Source organism: Daucus carota, chromosome 9, assembly GCF_001625215.2.
Source record: "Daucus carota subsp. sativus chromosome 9, DH1 v3.0, whole genome shotgun sequence".
NCBI classification, from domain to species: domain Eukaryota; kingdom Viridiplantae; phylum Streptophyta; class Magnoliopsida; order Apiales; family Apiaceae; genus Daucus; species Daucus carota.
In genome coordinates, this window is record NC_030389.2 from 21,484,368 (window position 1) to 21,501,791 (window position 17,424).

General features: G+C 38.9%; 2 protein-coding genes across 2 annotated transcripts; both read left to right on the forward strand.

Moving 5' to 3' along the window:
* The first annotated feature begins 12,616 nt into the window (after positions 1–12,616).
* LOC135149480 (uncharacterized) lies at positions 12,617–14,104 on the forward strand. Its single transcript, XM_064085206.1, has one exon. The coding sequence runs from the start codon at positions 12,617–12,619 to the stop codon at positions 14,102–14,104; it is 1,488 nt and encodes a 495-aa protein (XP_063941276.1).
* Positions 14,105–14,848: 744 nt separating this feature from the next.
* On the forward strand, positions 14,849–16,818 carry LOC135149481 (uncharacterized). The gene is made up of 3 exons (XM_064085208.1): positions 14,849–16,006; positions 16,126–16,358; positions 16,509–16,818. Exons 1-3 carry the CDS (start codon positions 14,849–14,851, stop codon positions 16,816–16,818), a joined length of 1,701 nt encoding a protein of 566 aa, XP_063941278.1.
* The last annotated feature ends 606 nt before the right edge of the window (positions 16,819–17,424 follow it).

Below are 17,424 nucleotides of genomic sequence, written 5' to 3' on the forward strand. Positions count from 1 at the left end.
GATAAATGTGCTGCTTTGTGTTCATGGCTGCATTGTCCCTCTTCAACTGTTAAGACACATTAGTAGGTGTTATCTGTTGGAATAATCTATTCTTGTTTGAAATATTTGTGTTTTTATAACGTGTGTATTTGACACGTTGTATGGGTTTGAATAAGTCCAGTAGCAGTTGAGTGTTATTAGGAGTCATGGTGTTTTAATAGGTGTAGTTTGCTTATTTTGTAGGAAGCTATTTTCATATATTCTTGTACTTGTATTCAGTTTCAATTATCAAGTAAAAATAACACTTTAGTTTACCAAACAGAGCGTGTGTATTCCTGTGTTAAATTGCATGATGTGAGTGTGTTTAATCCCGGTGTTAGAGTCTACATTATCAGATTACGTAGATTTTTGGATAGTGAAACGATGTTCAATGTCAAGGTTTCAGTGATATGGCCATTTCTGTTCCTTAATATGAAATTCTGCTGATTACTATTACGACGACACTTGATAGTTGCTATGTGTTATGGTATCTATTAAATTTTATTCTAAAGGTTAGTCTGTAAGTAGAATTTTTCTGGTTGTGATAGTTCCTTAAATTTTATTCTAAATGATACAGAATCTTGTTTGGGTTATAACTTAAAAAGCTTTTAAAGATGTATATTAGCAGCTTAACATGATTAGATCCTTATGATATAGCAATGTCCCCATACTAATTATCTGTTGAAAACCAATTTGAAAAGGCTTTAATGTTAATAGTCAAATATACCAGAGAATATGTCCAATAATTCAAACTTTAGATCCCACTTCAGATTTTTGTTTTCTTAATTGGAGAAATCCACAGCTATGTTTAGACAGTTTTATCTTTAAAAAACGTTGGCGGACTGTGCCATTGATGCTGTGTATTACGCTTTGTATAAATTTTTATCTTGGGAAAACTGTCCCCTAGGCAAGTTAGAGTGTATGTAATGTATTTGGTATCATTGGTATATCATGTAAGACTACTTAAATGATGCAAGACAATCTGTGATGCATGTTGTATGCTATTTGTGTCAATTTTTAATTGTTATATTCATTATTTTTACAAATGATATTTGATATATATCATGCACATTCTCATTACCCAAGAGTGTGGATCATAGTGATTGAAAAATGAACAGTCTTTTCTTTCTCTGTGAGAAAACAAAGAACAATCAACTCTTTTGTTTTGAAACTAGAATTCTCATTCTGGAGCTGTAGTATTCGATTTACTTTATGCAAAGTAGATTGAAATTATTATGTGTGTTCTTTTCTTAGATTTCTGCATGCAAACACACCACATACTACAACAAATTATTTTCAAGAAAAGCTCATAATATTTTTGAAACTATCCATTCACCACCTCTCTGTCTAGTTTACTTGTGTCACTCATCGTTAACACAGAATTCTCTCTTTTGAGGAGGAAATGCTTGAGAGCCTCTCCTTTGAGGAGATGGTAACACAATATTTGGACACCCCGTACTTCCGGAAAGTCTGAATGTTTTTGGCGCTTCTCCTTTGAGAAAGAGTTACTTCCTTTGAGGAAGATTCCAGCACTTGTACTTTGAGGAGGAGTATCTTCCTGTCTAGAAGATGCCACCCTTTAAAATACGACAGATGACTCTGTACTCCCGGACTTCTTAGTGTTTTACGGTACTCTTCCTTTGACCGGAGGGGGAAGCCGTTTATTTTTCAGTACTAACAGGCGATTTCGTACTTCCGCTTGACCCAGTGCTATGAGGTGACACTCTTCTTTTGATGGAAGGGGATGACATCGAAACTCGAGGAGCTCCCGTACTTCCGAGACCTCTTAGAGTCATTCAAACTCAGGTGACACTCTTCTTTTGATGGAAGGGGACGACGCCGGCAAAACTTTTAATACTTTGGTGACTCGTGCTTCCGAGCACCTCTGTATGATTATTGCTTGAATTATTTAGGAAGACCCTTAAGGATGACGCTTGGAAGACCCTCCAGGGTATAACTTGAAAAGTGGGTTCACAAAATCCAACTTGACAATAAAAGCCGCAACGGTTTGACAAAATTCTACATTCTTGCACACTTACGAGACAAATTTCTACATTCTTGCATATTATCTTACTTGCATCTGCATACCTAGTACGGGCACCTACATGCCCCATCTTATTTACTAATATTCTACTCATAGTTATTTCAGTGACTCAGGAAATTTGAATCATTAATATAATTTTTATAGGCCGCCGCAACGCGTGGCTTCTCAACTAGTGATGTTTAAAATAAAAATTAGTTTCACGTGTTGAGGGGAAAGGATACGAGGTGTGGATTGCCAGCGTGGCAATCTTCTGCGGGTGTGAAAGTCATTTTACCCAATAATAAAAGGGAAAAGGCAAAGACCCCCTATGTTGTTACAAAATTTTTCCTTTATCTTATCCTTATCGGCTTTGTTTCTCTTCTTATCCCCACCACACATTCCATGGCCTTTAATCCCCTTGTTCATCTTCCTCAAGAATTAATAGAGGCTCCTCAACTTCCTGAACTAATCCAATATCCCTTCGCTGGAACCCTTCTTCTAACCAATGATCAACATCTAGAAGCTCTCCACGCATTTCTGCATCACGGGCCTGCTGAGGGGAGCCATATTCAGCCGTTGAACTTCACTAAGTATACCTTTGACGAGCTGAGACTTTGTTTTGGAACTCTGGATTGTGACTTATGCCCTTTTTACTTCTACCTCCACTGGCCTAGCCACCCTGAGAAGCAGAACAAAGATATGTCTCAAAAGAGACTAGAACCTCTTGTGGCAAGATCATATTGGAAGCGGTTTGGAGCAGAAATGACTGTTGATAATAATTTCGACTACTATGGTTCGAAGATATATACCTATCGCTTGTTTGAGTCTTTTGATGAGGAAAAGGATGTTGGGGCGGTGGAAGACTACAGATTTAATTATATTTGCTTGAACCCCGCGTATTATTATCACGATGCTATTCCAACTACTGAGAAGGTAAGAGTTTGTTGATTTTTTCCATATTGATGTTCTATTTTAATTTTGGCCTTACTTTTCATCAAGTAGACGATGATAAATGTGCTGCTTTGTGTTCATGGCTGCATTGTTCCTCTTCAACTGTTAAGACACATTAGTAGGTGTTATCTGTTGGAATAATCTAAACTTGTTTGAAATATTTGTGTTGTTATAACGTGGGTTTGAATAAGTCCAGTAGCAGTTGAGTGTTATTCGGAGTTCTAATTATCTATTGAAAACCTATTCGAAAAGGCACCAATTTTTAAAGGCTTTAATGTTAATAATCAAATATACCAAAGAATGTGTCTTATGGTCCAAACTTTTACATCCCACTTCAAATTTTTGTTTTCTTAATAGGAGAAATCAACGGCTATGTTTGGACAATTTTATCTTTAAAAAACGTTGGCGGACTGTGCCATTGGTGCTGTGTATTACGCTTTGTGATAAATTTTTATCTTGAGCAAACTGTCCTGGGCAAGTTCGAGATATGTAATGTATCTGGTATCATTGGTATATCATGTAAGACAATCTGTGATGCATGTTGTATGCTATTTGTGTCAATTTTTAATTGTTATATTCATTATTTTTATTTTTATTCTAAAGGTTAGTCTATTAGTAGAATTCTGTTGGTTGTGATAGTTCCTTAAATTTTATTCTAAATGATAAAGAATCTTGTTTAGATTATAACTTAAAAAGCTTTTAAAGATGTATATTAGCAGCTTAACAGGATCAGATCCTTATGGTTTAGCAATGTCCCCATACTAATTATCTGTTGAAAACCAATTTGAAAAGGCTTAAATGTTAATAGTCAAATATACCAGAGAATCTGTCCTATGATTCAAACTTTTAGATCCCACTTCAGATTTTTGTTTTCTTAATAGGAGAAATCCACAGCTATGTTTGGACAGTTTTATCTTTAAAAAATGTTGGCGGAATGTGCCATTGATGCTGTGTTTTACGCTTTGTGATAAATTTTTATCTTGGGCAAACTGTCCTGGGCAAGTTGGAGTGTATGTAATGTATCTGGTATAATTGGTATATCATGTAAGACTACTTAAATGATGCAAGACAATATGTGATGCATGTTGTGTTAGGTCCTGATATAGGGAATAATTAAGCTAGAAGGGGGGTTGAATAGCTTAATCGCCAATTTAAAAATAGTAGTGTAGTTTTAAAAAGTTTATCCCCTTTTTAAAAACTTGTATCGAGAGTTTAGGCAGTTATGATGTGCGGAAGTAAATGAAAAGAAAAAAATACCACACGAGCGATTTTATCCTGGTTCGCGGTGGCTAACTCAACCCTCTGAGTCCACTCACCCCTACTCCGGTCCCCAAGCTCCTCCCCGGACTCGAGATTTTCTCTACTATCAAGAAACTCAACTACAGTAGGCGGAGAAGCCTTTACAAATATATATATCTTGGAGCGTAACTTCCCGTTACCTCCGAGCTATAAATGTAAATTACAAGACTTATCTTGGAGCATAACTCCCCGTCACCTCCTCAAAATCGTTGTATCTCCAAGTGTGTAGTCTTTGTTCTTCTAGCCTTAAGCGGGTCTTGGATCTTAGGTCTTAGGTCTTAGGTCTTTTCTCTTCCTCACGGTGCGAAGACGACTAACTCCCAGTTAGCTTGTCTAGGACTTGGGTCTTGGAACGAAGATCACCTCACTTCACTTCACCTCACTGCAAATTCTAGAAAACATCTACGAAAAACAACCTTGGTTATAAAAAGAGTTTTGGATAAGATTCACTAGTCCGAGTGTATCAGTAATATTCTTGGTCTTAGAATATTAAAGATCAAGTGTTCTTTAAGCCTTTTTAAAGCTTAAAACCTTGAGAGTATTCTTTTTCGATAGATTTGTCTTTATAATTGAAGAATACGTTTATCGTACAAAATCCTCCAAATATATAAGATTCGAGTGTCTTGGAGTTTGTAGATAAAATAAAGTTGTTTTAAGCACTTTTGGCTATATGGACTAATATACTTGTCTTTGACTAAGCATATAAAATACTTCAGGTATGATAACCATCAAAGTGAATAATACGAAGTGTTTTAATTTACAACTTCGTTGCAAGATAACTCCTCTTTAAATATTAGAACCATACATGATGTCCTCTGTCACATAGTTGGTTGATACTTAGCAAATTGTGCTTACGACCTTTAACTAATGCAACATTATCAATGATGACATTGCCTTTTGAAATCAATCCATATCCCAAGGTATATCATTTGCTGTCATCTCCAAAGGTAATACTAAGGCCAGCTCTTTCTTCAAACTTACTGAGCAGGGTAGAATCTCCAGTCATGTGCCTTGAACATCCACTATCAAGGTACCAAAGATTTTGTTATGTGGGAAGATTCATTTATGCATCAGGAGGTCATCACAATGAAGCAACAAGGAACAATACAGTTGACAGAAATTGATGGCCGTATCAGCAACTGATGGAACCGCATCAGTAAAAGATACTTAATCAGTGTCGAGTATAATCAGTACTGGAGATTGAGTTTGAGAAGGAAAGAAAGAAGATCGATATGATATAGCTTATTTATAGATATATACTTCTGTTTGAGTAAATCAAGTCAGTAATTGTAGAAGCTGTGTACTATATAAACACAGATTATTAGGTCTTACGAAGAGAAGAGTAAGAAGCACAACACGAGTGATATTTGTGTAACCTAGCAGCTCTTGAGAACATTTTTCTTGGGAGAGTATTGTAACAGTTCTTATAGTGATTAATAAGAGCTGAGTTTATTTGGATCTTGTTTGTTGCCTAATGAAGCTTATCCGACATTCGATTGATCAATGGATAAAATTCCTCTTAAAGTTTATTGAATAAATCAAGGCCTAACAGATTCTTTCTTCCTCCCTGCACACATCAAAAATACCTTAAGTTGATTTTGGTACCCAAGCAGTGTTGTGTCCATTTTTGTTAGAAACCACCCCTTGGTTTAGAACCATTGTTTTCTTTGGATTTAGAAGGTTTTGAAAGAACTTCATCCTTAAAATTATGCCTCTTTACCTCAGGCAGAACAACAGAACTAGAAGAACCAACATTAGCAAAATTCACAGAAAATTGATTACCATAAACATGATTCATACTTCGCATAGCATTCATGTTAAATGCACCAAAATATGGATTAGGCATGAATGGCATGTTAACATATTAAACAGGATTATTGGAAAACATAGGCATGTAATGCATGTGAGCATTTATCATAATATTAGGCATGCATGGATCAGATAAGATAGTTTTGCAGCTATTTGCAAGATGATTAACACTACCACACTTAAAGCATGTTTTTATAACAGAATTTCTATCAGGTGTGTAATCATTCTTTTTATTGATCCCAACTTTTCCATTCCTAGAAGTCTTGTTCTTGCCTTTTCCAGCCTCCACAGAATTAGAACTGTGACCAATACCTCCTTTCTCAATTTTCTTAGAACTGCTAGATTCCTTAACAAAGTTTTTATTGATGGGCCCAAATTTCTTGTTAAGCTTCTTAAGCTTCTCTTCATCAACTTTTGTCTGAATCTTCAACGGATAGCTCTCATCCGTTGATGGAATATCTGTCAAAACATGATCACTATCCGATAAATGGTCAGTTCCATCTAACACCTTTTTCTTCTTCTTCCAGGAATTCTTGCAATTTTCTTCAAGAATTTGAGCATAACACATGTTATCAAGAACATTCCTGGATTCCTTCCAATTAGCAATAATCTCCTTCTCCTTTTCCAATTGATTTTTGAGAATTTCTTCTCTTTTCAGAACAACCAACAACTCATCCTTAGCAAGCTCAGCTGACTTCTTGAACTTATCCATCTGAATTAATTCAGTTTCAATCTTTCCGTTTCTCTCAGCAAGCAAATCATTAGTCCCCTTAATCCTAACATTTTCTTTTGTTAGAGATTTTAAAGAGACTCTAAGATTGTAAATTTCATTAGACATATGATCGATGATTTGTTTGCATTCAGTCTTAGTGAGATCAGATGTGTTGGTGGTTTTTACCTGTCCATTGTTGGTTGAGTTGGAATCATCTTCATCTCCAATTTCCATCAAAGTCAGTCTTAGTGAGATCAGATGTGTTGGTGGTTTTTACCTATCCATTGTTGGTTGAGTTGGAATCATCTTCATCTCCAATTGCCATCAAAGCCAAATTGACATGTTCTTCATTGTCAGAGTCATCTCCATCAACTGCTCAGTCAACATCCTCGGTTATGAATGCCCTTTCTTTGTTTTGTTTGAGCAAATCAAAGTAATTCTCTTTGTAGTCCATATCTTCAGTTCTAGAGCCCTTTTTCTCAACAGGAGGCCTTCTGCATTCATTAGAGAAATGCCCAGCTAAACCACAGTTAAAACATTTAAATTTTGATCTGTCAACCAAACCAGAGGGCTTAAATTGACTTCCTCTTTTGAAAGGTCTAGAATTAGCAGCATTTCTCTTGAACTTGAGTTTGGAGAATTTTCTAGCAAGAAAAGCTAGATGTCCATCAAGGTCATCAAGCTCTTCTTAAGTTGAGGATTCATCATTGTCCTCAATGATTTTGCCTTTGTTTTTCCCAGTTTCATTCTTTCCTTCACAAACATTACTGCTTGATGAAGATTTACTAGCAATATCAGAAGCACATTTTAATGCCTTCTCCTCTTCTTCATCATTTCCTACAACAAGGGCCACAGTCTTTTCCTTCTTGGAGCTCTTTTCCAGTTCCTCATCTTGCTGAATCTCAAGATCATAAGTTTTAAGAATACCATAGGGTTTGTCAAGAGTGTATTAATTAAAATTATGAGCTTGCTTCAGAGCAACAATCATAAGTTTCCATTCTTTGCGAAAGGATCTAGAAACTTGAGATTTGAATATTTAACAAGATAGATTCTTCCATAGAGTTTTAATGCATTTAACAATTTTTGAAATCTGTTAAACACATCATTTAGAGATTCACCAAACTTGAAGTGAAAGCTTTCATATTATTGAACAAACAGTTGCATTTTGTTTTCTCTAACTTGATTAGTGCCCTCACACAATGTTTGAACTGTGTCCCACACTTCTTTAACAATGGTGCAGTTGATAACACTATCAAACATCTCAACATCAATACCATTAAATAAAATGTTCATGGCTTTGTTGTCATTGTGCACTTCTTTCTCATCCTCTTTAGTAAATTCAGAAACAGACTTAGGCACTTCAAAATCTTCAGCTTCACTTCCATCAAGTCTGACAACAGTGTTGATTTTAAGTGGAACATGTGGTCCTTTCTCAATGCAGTTGATGTAGCTTGCATCAAGTGAGAGAAGATGCATCATCATCTTTACTTTCCAGTGAAAGTAATGTTCCTTCACAAGCATTGGAATTTTGACACCTTCATCCATTCTTCCCATTGTTGATCATCTAAGATCTTTAAGTTCTTGTATGCTAGAAGCCTGGCTATAATACCAATTGTTATTTGACAATGCAAACAACAAGTTAGATTGTGGAAGGGGGTTTAAATACAATCTACAAAAAGTTTTGAACTTATTGTTGTTTAATAGATCATGTTCAAAACACAAGAGTTAATTAAAACTAAACAGATATTAAAAAGAACAAGGATCTTAAAAATTTCAGGTGGATTGTTTGATCCACCTGAGAGATTTTTATATTAAGAACCTTCCGAGTAAAAATAATTGGCTACTTACAGAAGAATGAAGAGCAAAAGCTTATAATTTCTTTCTTGCTACCTCTACTGCTTTTCTCTTCAATTCTCAGTGTTTGGATACATTAAAATGGAAATTACAATGTGAATATATACTAATACAAACTAGGATAGTCTGCAAAAGCATTGTCCTACTCCTTTTCTAGCAATTATAAAGAAAGAATTTCTTTGACTTGATAGTACATTTGGCAGCTTGAAATTCTTGTTGCTTTGTTAGAAATGGTAGGCTTCGAGGTTCCCAATATTTGACTAAACTGCTTTTAGTTTAGCTTCCAAAACTGGTGCATCACCTTTCACATCAACCCATGTGCTTTTTGTCCTTTACTTGACTTGTAGCTGTCAAAATGTATTCATCAACTACTTGGAGAATTCAACCGTTGATAGTACTTTTGTTACCGATTGATAGCACACCTTGATTAGCCATTGATGAAATTGATGTAGCGGTTGATAGCTTGTTTATTTAGCCATCGATGCTTTTTGACTAGCCATTTATATATTATTATACTAAATATATAATTAATAAATAGATACCTTTTATAATATTATTACAATTAAAAAAAATCTTTATTTATATTGGTTGATTATAATTATATTGGCATATAATATATTTTAAAATTTTAAAATTGTCTTTTATTTATTTTATATATGATTTGATGTTGAAAATATGAGATAATATAATTTTATTAGTATATTAGGAGTTAGTAGTTTACTTTTTAATAAAAAGTATATTATATATTATAAAATTATTACTTTTTATTAAAAAAATTACTTGAATACCCATGGGGATCCCCGTTCCCCGTTCGTGGCGGGAATCGTAGAGAAACAAATTCCCATTCGGGATTCGGGGCGGGGTCGGCGATGAGTATTGAGTTCGAGGATCGGGAGCGGAGATATCACTCCCACTCTCAACCTAGGAATCAGCTTCATCTCCTTTTTCCATTAAGGCAAGATTGACAAGAAGCTCATCATCAGAATCTTCTCCATCAGCAACCTATTCTCTACCCTTAGTTATGAAAGCTCTTTCCTTTTGTTTCAACAACTCAAAATACTGTTGGGTTTGTGGAGTCAGATTCAGAATAGGATTATGATTTTGTTAGAAATATTCGACTCCAATTAGAGTTAGGTATTTTAAAATTAGACTCCAATTTTGGTTAGGCCAGTTTTTTCTCTTATAAATACTCTCATGTAATTGTAAAATCACAACACAACATAATTATGAGGGATCAATAAAATTAGTGTGGCTTGTGGAGTAGGATTTTTCAAACCACGTAAATCTTTGTCTTGTGTGATTGTCGTTTATTTTTCTTGTTCTTGTTTATTCACTTTTGGGCTTTGCTTTCATTGTTGTATACTTCACAAGTACTTCTTTCTGTAATCAACATTCTCAATTGATGAGCTTTTTTTCTCAGCAAGAGGCTTTCTACATTCATTTGAGAAATGTCCAGCTAGACCCTGAAGTATTTATATGTTGATATGTCAACCAAATTAGAGGATTTTGATTGACTGCCTCTTCTGAATGGTCTAGTAACTGAGCATTTCTTTTAAATTTGAGTTTAAAGAATTTTTTGGCCAAGAAAGCAAGATTTTCATGATATCATCCAGCTCGTCCTGAGTTCAAGATTCGTCATTTTCTTCTACAAGCTTTCCCTTGCCTTTTCCAATTTCAGCTCTACTATCACAAGCATCCCATACTTGGTGTAGTTTTAGCAAAACCAAGAGATTTAATTACATTCTCCTGTTCTTTATCCTTCTCTACAACCAAAGGCACAATTCTTTCCTTTTTGGATCCTTTATCCATTCCTTTATCTTGCTGAATCTCAAGTTCATAAGTCTTAAGTATACCATAGATTATATCAAGAATATACTCATTAAAGTTTTGAGTCTGCCTTAGAGCTACAATCATAGGCTTCCATTCCTTAGGCAGTGATCTCAAGAACTTGAGATTTGAATCTTTCACAACATAGGCTCTACCATAGAGCTTTAAAGCATTTAGTAGCTTTTGAAATCTACTAAATACATCATTTAAAGAGATCACCTGATTTAAAGTGAAAATGCTCATACTGTTGAACAAACAATGCATCTTATTTTCCCTTACTTGTTCAGTGCCTTCACACAAGGTTTGAATTCTTTAGCTGTAGTGCAGTTGATAAGATTATCAAACATATCAGTATCAAAACCATTTAACAAAATGGTCACGGCTTTCTTGTCCTTGTGCACTTCTTTTTCATCTTCTTTGGTGAACTCCGATATGGATTTGGTCACTTCAACATCTTCAGCTTCACTTCCATCAAGTCTAATAGTAATTTCAATTTTGTCATGGACATGTGGACCTTTTTCAATGCAGTTGATGTAGTTGGTGTCAAGAGATAAAAGATGCATCATCATTTGCACTTTCCAGTGAAAGTAGTTGATAGGGGTTGAGTTGATTAAGTATTACAACCTGATCCAATAAAGGCCCGTATAGCCGGATTAATTATGCGGAATTCCGCTTTGGCCCAATGACGCTCCGAACCAGATATGTATGGGCCGTAAAGAAGACTTGGATGGGCTCGAGGCCCATACAAAGGTTCATATACGAAGCTAAGTCCTATGATACAACTAACTCTCGTGGATAAACGTCCCGGAGTTCTTGATGAGATAAGAGTTCTGTCTTATCTGTTACTCCGAAGCATACTTTGATACGAAGTCTGGAACGTGGAATCATACTTCTATCCAGCTTCTGACTCCGAAGCGCCTATATAAAGGGCTCTACCCCTCATAACTAGAACTACGTTTTGGACTTGATTCTTCCCTTAGCAGAAGATACGTAGGCATCTCGCACCAAGACCAGTCCGAAGCATGAATCGCTCACCCCTTTCGTTTTCTGTTCCATAACATTTGGCGCCGTCTGTGGGAACCGAAATAACAATCATGACGAACCCAACCGGACCACGTTCTGAAATCCATGTTCCACGCAGCCGAACCACCACCGGGGTCTCGACTGAATCAACCCCTGTAACTACCTCCCTCCCGCTCGGTACGACCATTGCTCAAACCACCGCTCCCCTGACCTTTGGCTCGTTGCCCCCTATGACCCGAGTAATTGAAACCATTACCGACACCGGTACGTATTACTCGACTGTCACGACAACCACCCGTGGAGGCACGGGAGATGACTATGTGCACGTAACTGATTACGACTCCTCTGAATCGGAGCAAGAGCATGATACCCCCCCTCGAAGGAGGAGAGATGCTGACCCTACTCGACACCGACGACGCCGCCATAGGCAGGAGGCTAATGAGCCCCGAGGAGCAACGAACCAAGCCTATGAGGATCGAATCCGTGCTTATGAGGAGGGGATCGCACGATTGAAAAGGGACCAGGCAAGATTACCGCCTCCGGAACCAAGGGATGAAAACCCTCGTCAGACCGTCATGAATCAGATTCACTTGTTACCAGCAGGCGATCCCGATAACCCGGTTCCCCCTTTTACGCAAGAAATTATGGGTGCAAGGATTTCCCGAAAATTCAAGCTCCCAACCATTAAAGCTTATGATGGCACGGGTGATCCCGCTAACCACGTTCGGACCTTCATGAACGCTCTGTTGCTCCAACCCGTCACCGAAGCAATCAAGTGCCGTGCTTTTCCTCAAACCTTGAGCGGGATGGCCCAACATTGGTACAGTCGTCTACCCCCAAATTCTATCTCTTGTTTTGCTGACTTGAGTAGGGCTTTCATAGGGCAATTTGTTGGAAGAAAAACACATGCTAAGAGCTCTGCCTCTCTAATGAATCTACATCAAGGTAAGAATGAATCACTCCGGGAGTATATGAATCGTTTTACCAAAGAAGCCTTGAAGGTCCCAGACCTAGATCAAAAGGTAGCCATGATTGTGCTCCAGTAGAGTACCACTGATGACAACTTCCGCCGGTCTCTAGCCAAGAGGGCACCCGATAATATGAATGACTTGCAAGAGAGAGCCGGGAAGTATATTAAGGCTGAGGAAAGTTTGAGAAAGTCCCAGAACAATCAAGGGCCGAATACCAACTTCAAGAAGCGTGGAAGTGACACGGAGTATAACGCTGAGAATAAATACTCCAAGAAAGACGATGATGAAAAGTCGCCTACTAAAAAGAAGTTAGGGCCGAGGTTTACTGAGTATGCTAGACTCAATGCCCCCAGAAGCCAAATCCTGATGGAGATTGAGAAGGAGGAAAATGTAAGATGGCCGAAGCCTATAAGGACCGATCCGAAGAAACAAAATAAAGACTTGTATTGTCGGTTCCATAAGGACATTGGACATAAGACCGATGATTTCCGACAGTTGAAGGACAAAATAGAATTCTTGATCCGAAGAGGTAAGTTGTCTAAATTTACTAAGGATGGAGACAAGAATTATCGAGACAATGACAATCGTGGAAGGGACAATGATGACAAGAGAACCCAGCCTAGAGGGCCTGTGATTAACGTGATCTCCGGAGGGCCTACAGCTGCCGGAACCTCAAGTAATTCAAGGAAAGCTTATGCGAGGGAAGTGATGAGTATAGTAGGAGAACCCCCGAAGTGGGCAAAAATTGACTATGCAATGGCATTCGATAACGTCGACCTCGAGAAAGTAAAGTTCCCCCATGATGACCCCTTAGTAATTACACCAGTGATTGGAAACTCGTCCGTAAAGAGAGTGCTCATTGATAATGGAGCCTCGGTGGATATCTTGTTCAATGATGCCTATGAAAAGATGGGATACTCCGATACTCAACTAACACCCTCGGATATGCCTATATATGGCTTCAACAATGTGGAAACCAAGATTGAAGGCATGATCCAACTCCCTGTAATTATGGGTACCGAACCTAGACAAGCCACATGTATGATAAATTTCTTGGTTGTCAAAGCTTCGTCGACCTATAATGCCATCCTTGGGAGGACTGGAATACATGCTTTTAAGGCAATCCCATCCACTTACCACATGAAGATTAAATTCCCGACTAGGAACGGAATTGGAGAAGAACTGGGAGACCAGAAAATGGCCCGAAGTTGTTATATTGGAGCACTGAGATCCGGAAGAGCTGGGGGGAAAGTGCTACCCATAGAGGATCTCGATGTCCAGGAAGAGGAAGAAAGAAGAGGCAAGCCTGCCGAAGATTTAGTTCCAATCCCGTTATATACCGAGGAACCCGAAAAGGACACTTATGTTAGAGCATTACTCCAGAAAGATTTGAAACAAGAGCTTGTGAGGTTCTTAAGAACCAATTGTGATGTTTTTGCTTGGACAGCGGCTGACATGCCAGGTATTGATCCTTTATTCATGAATCATAAGTTGAATGTGAATCCTGATAGGAAACCCATTAAGCAAAAGAAGAGGAATTTCGCCCCCGAAAGGCAGGAAGCCATTAAACAGGAGGTAGATAAGTTGTTGGAAGCAGGGTTTATCGAGGAAATTTAGTTTCCAGAATGGCTGGCTAATCCTGTCATGGTCAAGAAAGCAAATGGAAAGTGGAGGATGTGTGTAGACTTCACTGATCTGAATGACGCTTGTCCTAATGATTGTTTCCCTCTTCCAGGAATAGACACACTAATAGACGCCACTGCTGGCCATGAGATGCTAAGCTTCATGGACGGGTTCAGCGGATATAATCAGATCCGGATGGACAAAGACGACGTCCCCAAGGTATCATTCATTACTGACTTTGGTGTATTCTGTTATCTGGTTATGGCATTTGGACTTAAGAATGCAGGAGCCATATACCAACGGTTGGCAAACAAGATGTTCAAACATCTGATAGGTAAAACTATGGAAGTATACGTTGATGATATGCTAGTGAAAAGCTTGAATAAAGCGGATCACCTAGAGCATTTAAAAGAAGCTTTTGAGGTCCTGAGGACGCATAAGATGATGTTAAACCCAGCCAAGTGTGCCTTTGAGGTTGGTTCCGGGAAGTTCCTTGGTTTAATGGTCTCCGAACGTGGTATTGAGGCCAACCCTGATAAAATAAAAGCTATCCTCGACATGGAACCGCCTAAAAGTATAAGGGATGTACAGAAGTTAACAGGTAGGATCGCGGCCCTTGGAAGATTTGTATCCAAGTCAGGAGACAAATGCTTACCTTTCTTCAAAGCCTTGAAGAAGGTTAAGAATTTCGAGTGGACGTAAGAGAGCCAGGTGGCTTTTGAGCAACTAAAGAAGTACATGGCAGAGCCACCTCTTCTATCGAAACCCATTGATGGTGAGACCCTGTACGTATACCTGGCTGTTTCCGAGCAAGCACTGAGTGCTGTATTAGTTCGAGAGGAGTTGAAAGTTCAAAAACCGGTGTACTACGTGAGCAAGGTTTTGCATAGAGCCGAGCTCAATTACTCCGTCATCGAAAAATTTGCTTTGGCCATGATTACGGCCTCAAGGAAGCTAAGACCCTATTTTCAATCCCATAAAATAGAAGTCTTGACAGACCAACCTCTCCGCAACGTCATACATAGCCCGAAGGCTAGTGGAAGATTAATCAAGTGGGCAATTGAGCTCGGGAAGTTTGATATCCGATACAAACCACGAACAACGATTAAGGCTCAGGCTTTAGCTGACTTCCTTGTTGAATGTACCATTAGCAACGAGGAAGTCGGGGGGCAAGGGGACAAGATTGAAGACAAGGTTGAGGAGCCCAAGGAACCTAAAGAATATTGGTTACTGTTTTTTGATGGAGCCTCAAAAACAAAAGGTAGTGGTGCAGGACTCGTGCTCCAAAGCCCCGATGGCTTTACTGTGGAATACGTTATCAAGTTGGACTTCCCAACTACCAACAACGAGGCTGAATACGAGGCTTTGATAGCTGGGCTTGGATTAGCCAGAACCTTGAGGGTAAAGAATTTGAAGGTCTGTGGTGACTCGAAGCTTGTGGTTTTCCAAGTGAATGGTGAGTTTGAAGCCCGGGAAGACACAATGCTTAGAAATCTGAGAATTGTAAAGTCTCAAATGGCACTGTTTGAAGAATGTATAGTAGAATATGTGCCGAGGGAAGAGAACACTAAAGCCGATGCCTTATCACAATTTGCGTCCTCTGATGATGAGGTATGCTCAGGAAGTGTTTATTATCAGGTTATGAGAACCCCAAGCATCGAAGCAAAATTAGTTGCTCCCATTGATAGCGGGGCAACCTGGATGGACGAGATTAAGCTGTATTTGGAAAGCGGTCATCTACCGCCTAATGCTGATGAAGCACGAAAATTGCAAGTCTGGGCCCTTAAATATGTCCTCATTGAGGGGATATTATATCGGAAGTCGTTTGTCATCCCCTATTTGAGGTGTCTAAGGCCTGATGAGGCACATGAGGTTCTTAGGGAGGTTCACGAAGGGGTATGTGGCCAACACCTTGGAGGAAGGGCATTGGCTCACAAAGTAACCTGTCTTGGATTTTACTGGCCGGATTGCTCAAGCATGCCCAAGAATATGTGAAAAAGTGTGATCGATGTCAGAGGTTCGCACCGATAGTACGACAGCCCCCTGAGATGTTGACATCTATCAATACTCCTATCCCTTTTGCCATGTGGGGGATGGATATCTTTGGACCGTTTCCACTCGCTAGTGCACAAAGGAAGTTTCTGTTGGTAGCAATTGATTACTTTACCAAGTGGATTGAGGCCAAACCACTGGCCAAGATAACCACCAAACAGGTCGCTCAGTTTGTGTGGGAAAATATTATCTGCAGGTATGGAATACCACGAGTCATAGTGACAGACAATGGGACCCAGTTCAACAATGCTGAGTTTAAGAGCTATTGTGAAGATTATTCAATTGAACTACGCTTTACCTCGGTTGCTCATCCTCAAGCTAACTGACAAGCTGAGGTGGCTAATAGGATAATCCTTGATGGACTGAAAAAGAGAGTTGAGAAGGCCCAGGGGTCATGGGCCGAGGAACTGCTTCCAATACTTTGGGCGTATCGAACAACTTGTAAAGTCTCTACAGGAACAACCCCATTCCAGTTAGCTTATGGAGCTGAGGCAGTCGTACCCCTAGAAATCACACATACTTCCCAAAGAATCCAGCAATATGAGCCGGAAGCAAATAAGGAAGGCATGAGACTTGCACTCGACATGATTGATGAAATCTGTGATGAAGCCCATGCTAAGATTGTGGAAAACCAGAAGCGAGCTTCCTACTATTAGAACCTGCGAGTTAAAGAACGATACTTTTGGGAAGGAGATCTAGTACTTAGGAAGGTTGAAGCCTCTGGGGTGGACCCCAAGGGCAAGATGGCTCCTAACTGGGAAGGCCCATATCAAATTAAGGCTGTTACGGGCCATGGCTCATACAAGCTTCAGACCCTTGAAGGAATTGAAGTCCCAAGAAGTTGGCACGCGACCAACTTGAAGATATATTATGTTTAATACATATCCAATGATAAGTAGATATTAATAGTTATCACAAGAATAAGGTCATGTCGACCACTGCTGATGGGGATTGGATTAATTAAATGATAAGGCCCGATTCAAGAAAGGCCCACATAACCGGTCTAGTCGTAAAGAATTCCGATTGAGCCCAATAACGTTCCGGACCAGATACGTAAAGGAGACTTGGATAGGTCCGAGGCCCATGCAAAGGTCCAGCTACGACCTCGAGTCCTGCAAGACAACTAACTCTTACGGATAAACGTCCGGGAGTTCAAGATAAACACTGACACTCGAAGATAAGAGTTCAGCCTTATCATTGCCACCGAAGCATACTTCGATTCAAAGTCTGATACCTAGAGTCGTATTTCTATTCAGCTTCTG